General features: G+C 45.4%; 1 protein-coding gene across 1 annotated transcript; it reads left to right on the top strand.

Moving 5' to 3' along the window:
- The first annotated feature begins 3,886 nt into the window (after nt 1-3,886).
- map3k9 (mitogen-activated protein kinase kinase kinase 9) lies at nt 3,887-15,042 on the top strand. The gene is made up of 11 exons (XM_011490066.4): nt 3,887-4,477; nt 5,202-5,615; nt 7,487-7,667; nt 10,540-10,688; nt 10,781-10,956; nt 11,061-11,301; nt 11,412-11,534; nt 11,623-11,764; nt 11,837-11,949; nt 13,286-14,011; nt 14,104-15,042. The coding sequence occupies exons 1-11, from the start codon at nt 4,105-4,107 to the stop codon at nt 14,556-14,558; spliced, it is 3,093 nt and encodes a 1,030-aa protein (XP_011488368.1). The 5' UTR covers nt 3,887-4,104; the 3' UTR covers nt 14,559-15,042.
- The last annotated feature ends 1,750 nt before the right edge of the window (nt 15,043-16,792 follow it).

The following is a 16,792-nucleotide window of genomic DNA, read 5'->3' as shown; positions in this document are numbered from 1 at the left end:
TAAGCGGATTCTCAAAGCAGATCCTCAAAGTGGAACCTTTAAGCAGATCCTTAAAGTGGATCCTCAAACCGGATCCTCTAAGCGGATTCTCAAAGCAGATCCTCAAAGTGGAACCTTTAAGCAGATCCTTAAAGTGGATCCTCAAACCGGATCCTCTAAGCAGATCCTCAAACTGGATCCTCTAAGCGGATCCTCTAAACAGATCCTCAATCCGGATCCTATAAGTGAATCTTCAAACCGGATCCTCTAAGTGGATCATCATACTGGATCCTCTAAGCAGATCCTGACTTTCCTCCTTCTGGAGTCTAGAGGAAGTTTGGCTGATCAGAAACACAATTAAAATCAAAATTGTCACTCTGTAAACATAAATCCTGACGTACATTTTTAGTGCTATAAGTCACATCTCTCTTTTTGCAAACAAACTGAAACTAGATTTTGGTCAATCTTACAATCAAATATGTGAGGAATTATGATTATTTTTCAATCACTATGTTTGATCTGATCTGCAGTCAGCTGACCTGGTTTAGGGACATTTGTTTTCAAACTTCTTCTTTCTGAGCGTCTTCACTGAAAACATTTTCATTTTCTGCTTTGTTGCTTCTGTAGGGAAACTTCTTTGACGCGTCTGTGACAGCCGCCTATTAGAAACTCACTTCTGGTTCATCTCCAAGGAATCTTGAAAATCACTAAACTACCTGAAGTTTCTTCTTCCTCAAAATGTGAAAAGATAGAAATATGAACATTCATGGATTTTGGTGAGGAGGGATTTTCTTCAATGTCACTCGTTAGTTTTAGAAATATTTCCTTTCCAGGCATTTTAGGAAGACGATTCCTTTTCTGGGTGAATAATTCTGAATAAATAAACCAGAATATTCTAATCTCGTGTGTTTAAACTTCCAGCCTGCAGAGATGAAACCTGCTCCTTTTAAAATAAGTTAGGAACAGAAGAAAAGATGTTTTAAAACCTTTTTTTTTCTTTCTTTCTGTGATGAGAATGTGGTTTAAATTCACACACGTCCTGCACCGAATGAAAAGAGGGGACTGTTCATTCTGATTGCTTAATATGTTGACTGTTTTTTACTCACTGCACTGAATTCTGTTTTTATTTCAGGGAGTTTTGCATGGAGTTTTTGACCTTAATTTAATGTTTTCTTATGTTTTGTTAATTTTGTCTTTTGAGGTGGGTCAACAGTTAAATAAAAGACACAGAAAAGGAAATGAATTCATGCAGTTTTTGCTGTCTGGATCATCAGAAGTGACATAATTGACCTTAAAATAAATATTATACGCAGATCTAAGTATTGGAGCAGGACTGAAATCCTAAACTGAGACACAAACATTCATATTGAAACAAAATAAGATAAGTTTGTTTCCCAAAGCTCTGAGCAACTACGTTTATTATTTATATTTTTATTTCTTTGTTTATTTGTAATGGTGTAAATGGTGGGAGGAGTCATCTTTGGTCGAAATCCTCATTTTTGAGTAAAGAAAACAGATCTGCTGAGAAACTGAAACTTTCTGTTCTTTTTAGCAAATTCAAACTTGGAAAGAACCTTTAAAGGATTATCCATCCATCCATCCATCCATCCATCCATCATCCATCCATCCATCCATCCATCATCCATCCATCATCCATCCATCCATCCATCCATCCATCCATTCATCCATCAATGCAGACATCCATCTTCTTCTATTCATCTGGATCCGGGTCACAGGAGCATCCTGGCTTTTTTAAAGGATGATTAGCAGCTTAAATTTTCACCTTTATCATCGGAAAAAACACTTAACTGTAAGAAAAAAAAAAAAATACAAAAATAAAACTTGACGCCTAAAGGGCTGAACAAACTCGCCACAAAATCCAAAATCCGACTCCACCCAAATTTAACCCTCCCCATTAGAAAGTTATGTCACTTCAGGGGCGGAGCTAAGGGGGGCAGCCCCAAAAAGCCTTGCTCTTGCGTTTCTTGAGTCAATATTAGTGTCATTATTGACACAGGCTCCATTTGGCATTGCAAAAATAACAAAAGCAACATTTTTATTGAAACTGAAACAGTAATAAATCTGTCAGAAATACGTCACCCTTTCATTTGTAATGGTCTTCCACTTTGGTGTTTTGCCACCCCCTCATTTGTTCTAGCTCCACCCCTGATTCAGCAAACCAAAAGCCAAATGAAGAATGAAACAAGCAGGAGAAGCCAAAGGCCCGGTTAGGTTCTGAAAGACACTCATCATGGAGGAAGTTTGGACAGTAGCTCCGCAAGATGCCCGACCCCTGTAGGAATATCATCACTGTGGGACCAATAAAGGGTTGCAATTGTTTCATCAAGGGGTGCACAGGGGTGTAGTGGTCAGCACTCGTGCCCCACAGCAGGAAGGGCCTGGTTTGATTCTCAGCTGGGTCTTCTCTGCGTGGCGTTTGCATGTTCTGGGTTTTCTTCCGGTTCAAAAACATGCTGCAGAGGGTAACTGGTGTCTCTTAATTGCCCTTAAGTGTGTGTTTATGTACCCCACCTTTACCCGACAGCAGCTGGGATAGGCTCCAGCAACCCGATGACCCTGAAAGGAATTCAGCAGAGATGGACGGATGTTTAAACGTCAGGAAAGTCGCTGATTTCCCCTGAAGTTTGACATCCAAGACAAGATGCTGCACAAAAACCACTGAACCCAGCGGCTGAAGGTTCTACAGAACTTTAGCTTTTGGTGCTTCATCCCTACAAACTGAAGGAAAAAACCTTTTTGGTCTGACTCTGAAAGGTTAAATTCTAAGAATTTGCACACGTCATCTAATTAATGCAGAAGAGATGAAATGAGGGAGTTTATAAAGGGAACGGGTCAAACATCAGAGAACATGTGACGTCAATAAACTGCAGTGATTGGCTGAAAAAACCCCAGGTATACTTTATTTATTTATACATGTTGGCCAACAGGCCGAAACCCATTTCCAGGCAAAATTACAGACTAAAACTGCAGGATTTTTATATAAAATATAGCTAATAAAGTGAAATACGATAAAACTGAGAGGATGATTTTAAATCCACGGTTGATGTTCAGTGATTTAAGCCATGAAAGTCGGAAAGTGAAGGTTGGTGTTGAATCAATCAATCGTTTTCCTCGTTATGGGATCAAATTGAGTTTATTCATTAAAGTATTAATGTGATGCTTCACCTCATTCCCACTGCAAAAGCTTCAGAGTTTCTTATGCTATAGATGATATCTGTTCAGGAACCATGGAAAGCATTTATGATGTCACTAAAACGATCCTTGACTTTATAGGAAAAATCTCCATCCCTGTTCATCCTAAAATAATATTTTTAAGTACGTTTATCAGAATTTATAAGAGTATATTTCTATGATCAGATAATCTAAAAGTGATGCTGAAAAGGAGGATCCCTCCTTCATGTGGACCCCCCATCTGTTTTTTAGAAGTTTCTCATTACAGAGAAGGAGGATCTGAGGGCGGGGAGGCCCAGTTTAGTTAGATCAGTTTACAATTTTTCTATTGAATTCTATGTATTCATGATCCTCATGCTTTCATGTTATTGCCGGTATGAAGCCCATTGAGACTGTTGATGTGATTTTGGGCTGTAGAAATAAAACTGAATTGAATTAGAATCAAAGTCTTTGTTTTTTTAGCATCAGAGATGCTCAGTCTGTCTTTGGCGGTTCGGATCCAAATGTTCGGATTTGTTTGTTTCCTTTTTTTCTTTTCTTTTTTTTAACTTTAGTATTCAAAACAAATAGAACAAATATGTATGAGGATTTGTTTGTCAGGGGGCGCAGCGCTTTACGTGAGGGAGGGGGCGGGACCTGAGCCGTGACTGGCGCGTCCGTCCGCCAATAGCGTCTGCGTGACGGCACAATTGGCTTCGGGCCCCTGCGATTCAGAGAAGCGGGGGGGGGGGGGGGGCATTGCGCGCAAGAGGGCAGCGGGCTGGTTGACGGCTTCACGCGGGACTGACAGGCGGACGATGCGGCCGCAGGACCCTGACACCCCTCCGACGTGTTTATGTGCCAGATTAGCCGGGACTTAGCCTCGTGCGCGCCGGCCGGCCGCGTCAGGTGGATGCGCCGCACTGATCTACTCCGCCCTTATGGATCGCCTTCATGGATGCCTTCAAACCCGCTTTGGACAATAGTTCGAGTCCCGCGGCGCCATCATCCGAGGAGGCAGATGCGTTCCGCTGGCCCACGCCGGAACATGGCCCCCGCAGCGCGCGCGAGGCGGAGCCCACTGCGCACTGGACGGCCGTGTTCGACTACGAGGCGACCGCGGACGACGAGCTCAGCCTCCGGAGGGGGGACCTGGTGGAGGTCCTGTCCAAGGACTCGCTGGTGTCCGGGGATGAGGGCTGGTGGACCGGCATGATCGCGGACCGCGTCGGCATCTTCCCGTCCAATTATGTGAGCAAAGGAAACCGCGTCCCGGAGGAGGCACGGGACACCTCGGAGCAGCAGTACCCGGTCCCTCCGCTGCACCGTGAGTACCTCGTTACGCAGCGTGTGAGTCCGGTTTCTATGCGGGGATTAGGCGCCTTTCGCTGCTGGAGCGCAGGATGAGAGTGCTGTGTCATTGCGCGCGCGCGCACTGTGCTCCCGCGTTGGCCTAGCAACGAGCATCCTCGCAGCTTCAGGACCGGTGGTGCCCCCCTGCACCTCCTCCAGCACATTTTAAAGCTTTCATATGGAGAGGAATCTTTTGCTTCCTAAAACTCCCCTTTCTGCGAAGTCTGTGCTGCTCCGCAGTCTCTTCGGTCTCTGCTTCCATCTGAATGTGGGACTCATCCAACATTTTACTCTTCCTCCAACTTCTCCACACATTTCAATCTGCAGAGCGAAACTAGAAGCCGTAAAATCCAGCCTATCCCCTTTGTTCCCTGGTTGGGTTTGGCCCACTCTGCCTCTGCTTCCTTTATCTTCATAAAGGAAGCTGGCCTACTTTCCCACACCTGAAATATTCATCAAGGTCAGTCTGCTTAGTAAACTGAAGCCCCGCCTCCTCCTTCTCTCTTTTTTTCCGGACTACACACATTTAAAGACACCAAGTATCAGACTGTAGAGGACATGGCTGCTGCAGCAGCTCCTTTGGGCACTCGTGAATGGATCCGTTGCTGAGGGGGGGCAGAAATAGCCCCTGATGCCTTCGCACAGGTGATCCAAATGTTTAACGGATCAAACTCTTCTGGTTTCTCTTTTCTCCTCAGTCCTGGAGATCGACTTCTCTGAGCTCACCCTGGAAGAGATCATCGGGGTCGGTGGTTTTGGGAAGGTGTACCGCGCTGTGTGGCAAGGCATGGAGGTGGCGGTCAAGGCGGCCCGCCAGGACCCGGACGAGGACCTGGAGCAGACGGTGGAGAGCGTTCGGCAGGAAGCCAAGCTCTTCGCCATGCTCAGCCACCCCAACATCATGGCTCTCCTGGGGCTGTGCCTGCAGGAGCCCAACCTGTGCCTGGTCATGGAGTACGCGCGGGGGGGCGCTTTAAACCGGGCCCTGGCAGGAAAACGCATCCCGCCGTGCACTCTGGTGGACTGGGCCGTGCAGACGGCGCGAGGCATGAACTACCTTCACAACCAGGCCATCGTCCCCATCATTCACAGAGACCTCAAGTCCAGCAACAGTAAGTCTGCATTTCCCCTCAGTGCCAAGCCTATTACTGAGGATTTGCCCATAGCTCCGCCTCCGTCGTCTGATTGGAGGCTCTGGAAGAGCCTGCAGGAAGCGTTTGTCAGCCATTGGTTTGTCCTGCACGGATCAGCTCTAATTGGCTGTTTTGAGAGCTCAAATCAGGAGTGATCCTGGGCTCTGTGGGGAAAACCCACAGCCTCTGAACCTGCAGGAGTCAAGACATCACTTCAGGTCCAGGAAACGTCCATCCTGGAGAGAAAGATCTTTACTGTCAGCAGGAAGTTTCCCCTGAAAGAACAAATTTATAGTCTTTAGAATTACGAGTTTCTCTCAAGAAACTCATTGTCATTCACCTTTTAGGGAAGCAAGTTTGAAATCCAGGAGTATTTCAAACACTTCTGGACTTAATGCGACATAAACCACACCAAAAAAAAAGCAACTAAGTAGGTTTTCAAACCATCGGGGAGCTTTTTCCATCTTACCAACACAAGTTTTTCATAACAAAAACTCAATGAAACGTTAACATTTGAAATGTTTTATCTAAATGTGACTCAAAGAGGAAATCAAAGACCAGTTTAGTCCAAAAATTACAGCATTTTGGGAGGATTTTTTTACGGTTTTTGCTACAAATTAAACAAATGTTTATCTGTTCTTTGAAGTTTAAGGACAATGGGATTAAAAGACAGAAGTTAGAATAATTATGCCCTAAAGTTTTTTCAGTGATCAATGTTTCCTCATTTCATTTAAAAATGCTTTTCAAAGCATGTCAACCTTTCACCTGGGATTTTTACAAAAGGGAAAAACGATTTGAGGAATTTTGACACGTTTTAGTTGGTGAAGTCTTTTCTATTGTTTATTTACCAACTTTTCAACATTTTTTGTTTGATTCTTTCTGTCTATGTTCTTATTTCTTTTGGTCTTCCATACACCACTGACCTAAACTAGAGAAGGACGCATTTGATCAGGTTTTTAGCTCAGACTGGACAGTAATGAATGAAGGACACATGGAGGTTGTAACGTTAAGGGCTTGTGTGATAATATTACAGAAGCTCAGCAGAGAGAAAAGTTCAAATCACCTCATGAAAACACGGATTCTGGAGCTCCAACAGGGTTTGTTTGCTTTATTAATAGTGGCCCAACTACTTTCTCAAAAACACATAAATAATTCAAAAACTACACAATCCCAGTGTCCCAACTACAAAAAAAAGAACCACATAACAAACTAGTGGACCACGAGGGCACGCTTGAGTCCGCATTCTGATGACCTCATGATGTCCCAAAGAACAGCTTTGGAGTTTTAATTTCTGTAACATCAGACAGACGCTGCAGGTCACAGATCTGAGGGGAAAGAAACGGGTCGAGTGAGTCTGTTTCTGTCATCACAAAACACCGTCCTCTGCCACAGGAGCAGGGGATTCTGGGTATTTTTGAGAGGGCTGATGCTCCGCGGCCTGCAGACACACCCTGTGGTTGGGTGGCGGCGAGCTCCGCCTGAGCGCTTCAGCTTTCCGACGCAGAAACGAGCCGCTCCTACCGTGAAGCTGTAACAACACACAGACGTGATGAAGGGTCTGCTTTGATCTGCGGACTCACAGATGTTTGGTTTCTCTGATTGTTTCTCTCCATTCTCTTCTCTGCTTCTTCAATCCTTTCATCGTGGCTTCCCACCAACCGCTCCCTCTTCTGTCTACCCCTCCTCTGTCTGCTTTCTTTTGTTTGTTCCGTAAACGGTGTCACCATTTTGCTTCAAACCCTGACGACTGCCTGAAACCTTTTACTTTATCCATCCACCCAAACGCCATTCTGCACGCACCTGTTTTCCATCCAAACCCGCCCATCCCCGCTCCTGCCCAATCACTGTAGTCCTAATCCTTGAGCGGGTCGAGATGGAAGACCTCAGCAATAAGACTCTGAAGATAACAGACTTTGGCCTCGCGCGGGAGTGGCACCGCACCACCAAGATGAGCGCCGCCGGCACCTACGCCTGGATGGCTCCTGAAGTTATCCGTGCATCGACCTTCTCTAAGGGTAGCGACGTCTGGAGGTGGGCAGAGATGGACGGTTCTGCAGTGAGACGGTGGTTAAGTGCCGTCCCATTCATCATTTATTCCCTTCCATAAAAACAGTCTAGTGCATAATAGGAGATGGATTTTTTTTTAAAAAGTCAAACTAACAGTTTGTTGTTTGAAAAAGTGAAGTCATTGCATTTACTGAGCACATCTGTGGTGCTAGGACCCTTTTAACAATAAAATACAGCTACTTTTCCTGCACGGCACTTTAAAGTATCAGTAGAAGGGAATTGTGAGGATGCTGACGTACACTGAAGGCTTTCTCTTCACCATAGATCGATGCTTACACTGCAATGCAAACTCAGCACACCCAGACTTCGGTTTTTCAGCAGACTCCTGGCCAGAAAGAAAACACGGCTCAGATAAAAAGGATTTTTTTTTGTAAGAAATTCATCAAAATGGGGATTTTAAGTTTCACAAACAAAATAAAATCATCTCAGTGACATTTTCGTTTATGAAAAAAGAAGAGTTCATTTCTAGAGCCATCGTTATCTTGCCTAAGCTTTGACAGTTGCATTGGGTCTATGTCTAACTTTGAATTTCTTTCCTTTTTACCAAACTCTGCTTTTTGTCTTCATGTACTTTTTCTTCCTCTTTCTCTGAGTGTTGAGCGGTAGATGCTACCATTTTCTTTTTACATCCTGAACATTGATTCTCTCAGCCTTAATGGCTTTTAAGGATATAAAAGTGTCCAGCGTCTTAATTTTAATTGGCCTTTAGGCCAAGTTTGATGCCAGTGTCGTCAAATATTCCCATTCGAATCTAAAAACAAAATAAATCATTAAAATAAATAATTTTGATGAATTGATCTGATCCAAAAGAAAACCTTTATTTTGATAAAAACGCAAAGAGGGTTTTCTCTCTAGATTATGGTTTTGGGTACTGAAACAGCCCAAATCATCACCCTTCCACCCCCATGCCTGACAGTTGTTTGTGATTTAGTCCAGATTTAGTGGTTATAGAACCAATCTGGAAACACGGGGGGCTTTGGTTGCCTCAACATAGCATAGCAGCTCAGTGGAAGAGTGTGCGCCTTGTGACAGGAAGGTCGTGAGTTTGTCGTACCAAAGACTCTAAGAATTGGACCCAATGCGACCCTGCTTGACACCCAGGATTAAGGGGTTGGATTGGGGGGGTTAAACCACCAAATGGTTCCTGACCGCGGCTGTGTCTGCAGCTCACCGCTCCTCCAGGGGAGGGGTCAAATGTAGAGAACAAATTTCCCACACCTAGGTGTGTGACAGATAGTGGGACTTTAACTTTAACTTTAAGAATATAGTACAACACACAACAAACACATAACACAACGCAGCGCTATGCAGGCACATATAGACATAATAATAATAAAAATGCAACACAGCAATGCTATATAAGCTAACGCAACGTAAGGTCAGATAACAAAACATGAGCATTCCATACTGTAGTGTTTTCTAACACTGTGATGGCAGGCTAATGCAACATAACACAACACACCACACCACATCATAACTTAAAATAGTGTTATGCAACTCACCATTAAACAATGCTAGGTAACGTAAGATAACCCAACATAACATAACACAACGTAGCACAACATGCTGTCATATAATATGGTGTAACACAACGCAGCGCTATGCAGGCGACACACTAGAGCACGACATAACACACCACACCAACGCTGCGTAGGCCAACACGGTTACGAAGCAAACAATAGCACAACAAAGCACAACATAAAACACCACACTGCAACCCTTCATAGGCGGACTCAGCGTAATGGTACGTACCACAACATTACACAACAACGCACAACATAACACACCAAGCTCCAACGCCACATAGGCCAAGTCAAGGCCAAGGCTAACTTTTAAACATCCCCAACTACAATTCAGTAATTCTCGATAACTTGACCTCTTTATGCTTCTTCACTGCAGTTAATAACGCAGGTATTTGACCTACTTACTAAAGTCTTTGATGTGGCTTCAGGCCTATTTTTCTGTTTTTTACTAATAAATGGTGTGTCCTTGTTTGGATGTCCATTACTAAAAAGAGGAGCGATGTCCAAATAATCTGCTGTCTGACCTTCATTTTACTCCCGATCTTGAGAGGAACAATAACTGGGTCAAAGCGTCCAGCGTAACCGATGCTTTTGTCCTGATTTGAAGAGATTGAATTCCATTTTCTATCTTGATTTTTACAAGCAGAGAGCTAAAAAGAGGCCAGTTTACCCAGTTTGTCACTAAATTGTTTTCATTTTTCACTCCTTTGCATTTGAAAAATGTCCTCGTTGGCTGTACAGTAGGGGTGTCAAACTCATTTTCACAGAGGGCCACATCAGCATAGCAGCTGTCCTCAAAGGGCCAGATATAATTTATACATGTAACTAAATGTAAGGAAAAATAAATGTAACTATTCCTTAATGTTAAATAACTCATTATTTATATATTATAACTTTTATTACATATATTTGCTTGTTACTCTTGCATAAATCCTTTTAAGTTTGTCCTTTTATTAAACCCAACGATCAAAGTGTCCAAGTGAATAAAGAAAAATAACATAAAACTGAGCTAGAAAGTGTCTTACACGTGTAACATGCACACAGCCTCGCATCCAACTGATGGTTTGATGACAACAGTTTGTCTGCACACACATAAGACCTGCAAACACTGAATAATAACAACCACAGCTACACATTAATAATATGTAATCAACTAAAAAGTATTTTAAGAAATTAAAAACTTTTCTGCTCTCGCGGGCCACATGGCGGGCCACATTGGCCCCCGGGTCTTAAGTTTGACACATGTGCTGTAGGATCAAAGCATTTATAAGTGTGACATGTAAACATTGGTTTCCCCCTTTCCGATCCTAAAGTTATGGCGTTCTGCTGTGGGAGCTGCTGACAGGTGAAGTCCCATTCCGAGGCATCGACGGGCTCGCCGTGGCTTATGGAGTCGCAATGAACAAACTCTCTTTGCCCATTCCCTCCACTTGTCCTGAACCGTTTGCACGTCTTATGGAAGGTAAGAACGTTCCGGAAAACCTTCTGACCATTAAACAGCCTCCAATGTTGACCTACGACGGGGAATCGGTGATGTGTTTCTTGTTGCCACAGACTGCTGGAGCTCAGATCCTCACTGCCGGCCCAGCTTCAGCACCATTCTCGACCATCTCACGGCCATCGAGGAGTCTGGTTTTTTCGAGATGCCGGCCAAGTCTTTCCACTCGCTACAGGACGACTGGAAACTAGAGATCCAGGAAATGTTTGATCAGCTGAGGGCTAAAGAAAAGGTGATGCTGCTTGGCTGAAAGACTGCGTTGTAAAAACAAAAGCTCTTTGCTGCTTCAGGAAGACTTCTGGTTCGGTCGCATCACGGCTTTTGAATCTCTCTCAGGAGCTGCGATCGTGGGAGGAGGAGCTGACCCGAGCGGCGATGCAGCAGAAGTGTCAGGAGGAGGCGCTGAGGAGGCGTGAGCAAGAACTCGCCGAACGGGAGATCCACATCCTGGAGCGAGAGCTTAACATCATCATTCACCAGCTCTACCAAGAGAAGCCCCGCGTGGAGAGCCGGCAGGGCAAGTTCCGTCGCAACCGCCTTAAGCTGAAGGATGGGAACAGGATCAGTCTGCCTTCAGGTACCACAAAGCGGAGCGCTGAAGCTAGACGGCCTCACTGTCATTGGTTTTATAACCGTCTGACTGAGGCTTGCAGAGTCTGAGATGCACTTCAGTCATTTCTGTTTCAGATTTTCAGCACAAAATCACAGTTCAGGCGTCTCCATCCCATGATCCCCGGAGGAGTCTGCTCAGCAGCAGTTCCAGTCCTCCAACCAGCCCACCCATGCTGCCTCGCCTCAGAGCCATCCAGCGTAAGCAGGACCGCCCCTCAGAACATGCGACTAAACTCACTAAACTGTCCCCCTTTTCATTGACGTAAAATGTACGATGGCTTTGCAGTTACTCCTGGGGAGGGGGCAGCAGCTTGGGGCCACAACACTGTCTTTCAGCAAGACGAGGATGAGCTAGAGAGGAAGGGGTCGAGGAAGAAGGGCCGGTCGCGTGGAACCGGGATCCACCGGGAGCACAGCGCGGATGCCAGGTACCAGACGGAACATAAAGAGGCTTTGGGCGAAGCCGTCAGAAGGGGTGTAACAGCCTCCTCCTGTCACAGTGTGAAGCCCCCCCATGAAGGCAGCAGACAGAGGTCCTGCAGCGCCCCGAACCTCCGCAGATCCCCCAGACACAGCCCAGCCGTGCCCGGAGTGCCACGCCTTGTGGAGATGGGTGAGTCTGCAGGGAACTCCGGCGTGTCTGCTAAGGCATCGTTTGAAGTAGAGGGTCTACGACAGTGGTCCCCAACCTTTATTGCACCACGGACCGGTCCGCATTCCAGGGGTTGGGGACCACTGGTCTACGACACATTTTTGAAATATTTGGCCATACTGGTGTTGATTTCAAATGCTTCTAAAAGGATTTTTGATGGAATATTTTTAATTATGGGTGTAACAATCAATCAACTGTATCAATTTTTATCCCTACGATCCAACCAGATCAATCTGCCTGAGGCAAGTTGTTAATTAGCATTAAATTGGATCGTTAAAGAAATAACAGCATGAAATAGGAATTGAATCGTTGTTGAAGTTAATTGGTATTTACACTCCTGCAGTTCAGGGTCCCCACTTTTGTTTTTTCCACTTCTGAGTTGATACTGGTAAAGACGCATAAAGAACTACCGTTAAAAAACACGGATGTTGGTACTTTGTTTTGGTTCTGTCTTTGGGACATGTCAATCCCTTTTATTCCATTCCAATTTGCTGGACAGTTCTAGCCAATCATTTGATCATTTGCAGCGATTGTGGGCGGGCTCATTTAACCCCGGAGAACCCACAACAATTTTATTCTTCTTGTTTGTCCATTTTGGGAAGAAGTAATTAACAGGAGCCAAAAAATTAGGAATAAAAATATAAAAATAAAAAATTACATAAAAAAACAACAAATTGAACAAAAACCAAAATAAACCAGGGCCAAATTTGACCCCGAGGATTAAGAATGGGTGTGGCCATGGGAGTGGGCGGAGCTTCAAACTGCTGAAAGCAAAGCGATTGTAAGTTTGAGGTCTAATTTGAAGTAAAGCACACTGATTGTTGGAGATAGTTTAATGTTTCTTTGGACGTTTAATCCAGCAGCCATTAGCTAAATTCATAAAGTACATTTATATTCTGTTGGAAAACACAGCACTTCATGTTCTGAATCATACTTACAGAACTAGATTGGCTGATGATTCTTTTACTGAGAGATATTTTATCGTGGAAACCAGACAAATGATTTCATAATTTACCACAAAAAAAAGAAAATGGTTTGGAATTTGCTTTGAGAAAAGCAAATTGAGATGCTATTGTGGTGCTTATTGATCTAATAATGAAATTAAATGTATTTCCTACAGTTTGATTCATGTGAGAGGTGTATTGGTATTCAGGTAAAGTATTTTCAAGGTTAAACTTCACAAAATTGTGATATATTCTCTCTTTGGAAATATCGGGATATATACCGTATCGTGATGCGTATCGTATCGCGATACTCTTGCCCAGCCCGACTTTGAAGTCTTTGCTGCTGCTTTCAGAAAATGAAGACTGCTGCTTCAGCACCGAACCGGGGGCCGGTCCTGCTCAGTCCTACCTCTGCGTCCCCTTCCAGAAAGAGTCCCACGGGTCTTCTGACAGCAATGGAGACGAGTACTGCCCCGGCGGCCAGCTGCCGCCAACCCCACCATGCAAAAAAAAGGCGGCGGGCGGGGGCCGGCGCTCGGAGCTGGTTCTGCTGGGCTGTGGAGCTCTGCTGGCAGCCGTGGGACTGGGCTGCAACCTGCTGACTGCTGCCCAGCCAGACGAGAGTGCCAAACCTCGATGGGAGGGCTTCTTCCACAGAACCGGGGGCCAGAAACGAAGCGGCAGCTCCCCAACTCGCAGACTGTTCAGGAGGGAAAGCCCTCTGAAGCCTTCAGTGCCCTCTGTGCCCCCCACCAGCACGCTGCTGTCCGTGTCCTCCATGTCGGACTGCAACTCCACGCGCTCGCTGCTGCGGGCCGACAGCGAGGAGCTGCTGGTCTGCCGCCCCGCCTCCCCGCCGCCCCATCTGAAAGCAGTCCCAGCGGTCAACCCGCTGGTAAACACTCACATTGAGAGCTTCAAGCGTAACCCCCGCCAGTCCCTCACCCCCACACATGTTCACTACACTCCGAGTTCCTCCCGTATTCTGCGCCGAACGCCATCAGATGGCGCCATCAAGAAGAGCGGCCCATCTAACGGTCTGGAGCCCCTCCCAGAGAAATCCGCTCTGGAAAACTCGGGTAAAGTTGACTTGACTTTTGACCAAAACCCGTCGCGGTCTGACAAAACCATAAAACCGGTCTAAAGTGTTTTTGTTGTTCTGGATCCGCAGCAGGAGGCGGCTTCAGCGGTTTGAAAGAAGACTGTTCAGGGGTCCTTCGGCTCCCAAATCCGAACCTGGTTTTTCCGCCAACGCCCCGGCGCCGCTGCGCTCCAGAACGCCCCAAAACCTTGGACTTTGTGGTGCGACCGCGGCCATCGCCACGTGCACGCTGCGACGTTTTCCGGGCGGAGGCGAGATCCAGGGCACACAGACAGACTCTGAGTCACGGTGAGTCCCCTGCCTACACCTCCAGCACAGAGACTCCGCCCACTGCCGAGTTTGGAGGAGATTCTGCAGTTTTGCCCACCCCTATGGAGGCCCCGACACCCTTCTCCCCCCGAAAGAATGAGAACCTGTTGGATCAGCAGGATGAGGTGCAAAGTCGCGACGAAACGGTTCCGCTCTGCAGACCCGAGATCAGCCTTCCCAAAGATTCACCGCTCCGCTTCAATCCCGGGTTCTAGGTCTGAGGGTCTGAGTTTGAACCGGTACCAAAGTGGTTCCCGTTCATCCATCTATGGCTTCAGAACTACCTTTGACATTTTTACTGTCCGTGTTTTTATTTTCCTCTGTTATTTGTAAGCTAATGGTTCATTTGGCACCAAAAGAACGACATGATCAGAGTTTTTCAGAAGATCACTTTCACAAAGCTTTTCACACGACACTGCAAAACACTACAGCCGGTCCCTGATCCACTTTGCGGTTTTAAAATTGGCCAAAGACTATTGAGAAGATCCTTTCAGGAGATTTCTCTGACGTTTGGCTGCACTCTACTTTTTCCAATGGTTTATGATTTTCTAAAGTCTGGGAGCAGTAACCTGTAAGCATTTCAAACCAGAAAACACAAATGTTTTAGATCCTGAACCACTGCTGTGTCTTTGTCTAGACATACAAGATCAAACTTTATAGAAACTAAGAGTTTCATCAGGAAAACAAGGTGCAACAAAACTTCAAAATAAAACGCTACTTAAGGTTTATCATACGTCTCAACAACCCTTCAATAGACCCTACAGCGTGCATACTCCCCTCGCTTATCTACATCAGCATCAGCTGCCTGGTGATAAGTCCTCAATCAGCTGACCCACCCTTCAGCTGATCCACCTCAGCTGTTCTACCCCTCAGTTGTTCCACTGCTCAGCTGATCAACCTCAGCCGTTCCATTCCTTAGCTGATCCATCTCAGCTGTTCCAGACCTCAGCTGATCCTTTTCAGTTGTATCAACCCTCAGCTGTTCCACCCCTCGGCTGATCTACCTCTTAGCTGTTCCACCTCTCAGCTGTTCCACCTCTCAACTGTCCCATCTCAGCTGATCAACCTCAGCCGTTCCATTCCTTACCTGATCCACTTAAGCTTTTCCAGCCCCAGCCGATCCTTCTCAGTTGTATCACCCCTCAGCTGTTCCACCCCTCAGTTGTTCCACCGCTCAGCTGATCAACCTCAGCCGTTCCATTCCTTAGCTGATCCATCTCAGCTTTTCCACCCCTCAGCTGTCCCACCCCTCAGATGTTCCACCCCCGGGGTGATCCACCTCTCAGCTGTTCCACCTTTCAGCTGTTCCATCTCAGCTGTCCCACTACTCAGCTACCCCCCAAAGCCAACGTAGAATACACTTAAAGGGTCATAACCATGTTATTTAGGGTCTACGATGAAATTGTGTGAAAATGTAGCCAAAGTCCAAAGAAAAATATCAGGTTTACACATTTGAGCATTGAAGACATAAAAGAGGTATCATCCAAAAACGTGTTTTTCTACATGGTCAGTTTTAAACTGCACCAAAAATATCTTAATTTAAGTAGAAAAGAGAAAATAATGTGGCAGTTAAGACAAATACTACTGTACCTGCAGCGACGACTGCAGTCAGATTCCTTTTAAGTATTTATATATAGACTGTAGTATTGATTAGAGTTCCAAAACATTTATTCTTTAAAGAATAGAGTCGGAAAAAGCCGCCAAATCCTCCAAAACACGACCATTAAGTTTGAATCGGGACTGGATTTACACTTTTGCACTGAACTGTTTATTTCCTCAAAGCTGAATTTACTCAAGTGCACTTCTGGAAAGCGTTAAGAATGTAAAGCTTCTTTTTTTAATTTTCTCAAAAGTATTTCCATCTGTTTGCTTCAGTGCGTCTCTCACTTGAGACTTGAGCTGGCTCCTGGTTATCAACCTGTTGTCGCCGATCACCGAGCATTTCTGAGAGCATTTCTTTGCAGTCAAACATTCCCGAGATGGCAAAAAATAACTGCAGGAGTGCGGCTCCGTCTGAGCGGGCAGGTGGAACACCGTAGGTTTGTGCACGGAATGCCTCCTGAACCATTAACCCGGATCCGCTGAGGGATCCAGAGTCTGTGTCAACTGCATAACTGAACTTTATTTATTTCAATGCACTAATTCGTTTTTTTTATCAAATGTAATGTATTGTGTGGCCTTAAGTTTTTTTTTTAAGTTGTTATTTTGTGTAACTTTTGGACAGAAAGATGGTTAAACGCATCGCAGGTCATCACACAACCCAGCTTGTGTCAAGAAGCACATCTTGTCTGTTAAATGTTAGGAGCCGATAGATAACTACAGTAAAAAACTGGGGAAACTCAACCCTTTCTGATTTAATGTCTGATTTCTGAAGTGACCTCTGACCTCCCTCTGTCAAGCGTGACCTCTGACCTCCCTCTGTCAAGCGTGACCTCTGACCTCCCTCTGT

The sequence above is a fragment of the Oryzias latipes genome, chromosome 22, assembly GCF_053564925.1.
Source record: "Oryzias latipes strain Hd-rR chromosome 22, Olatipes_Hd-rR_3.1".
Classification (NCBI taxonomy): domain Eukaryota; kingdom Metazoa; phylum Chordata; class Actinopteri; order Beloniformes; family Adrianichthyidae; genus Oryzias; species Oryzias latipes.
Note: the sequence above shows the minus strand (reverse complement) of the source record. Positions and strands in the feature narration are given on the sequence as shown.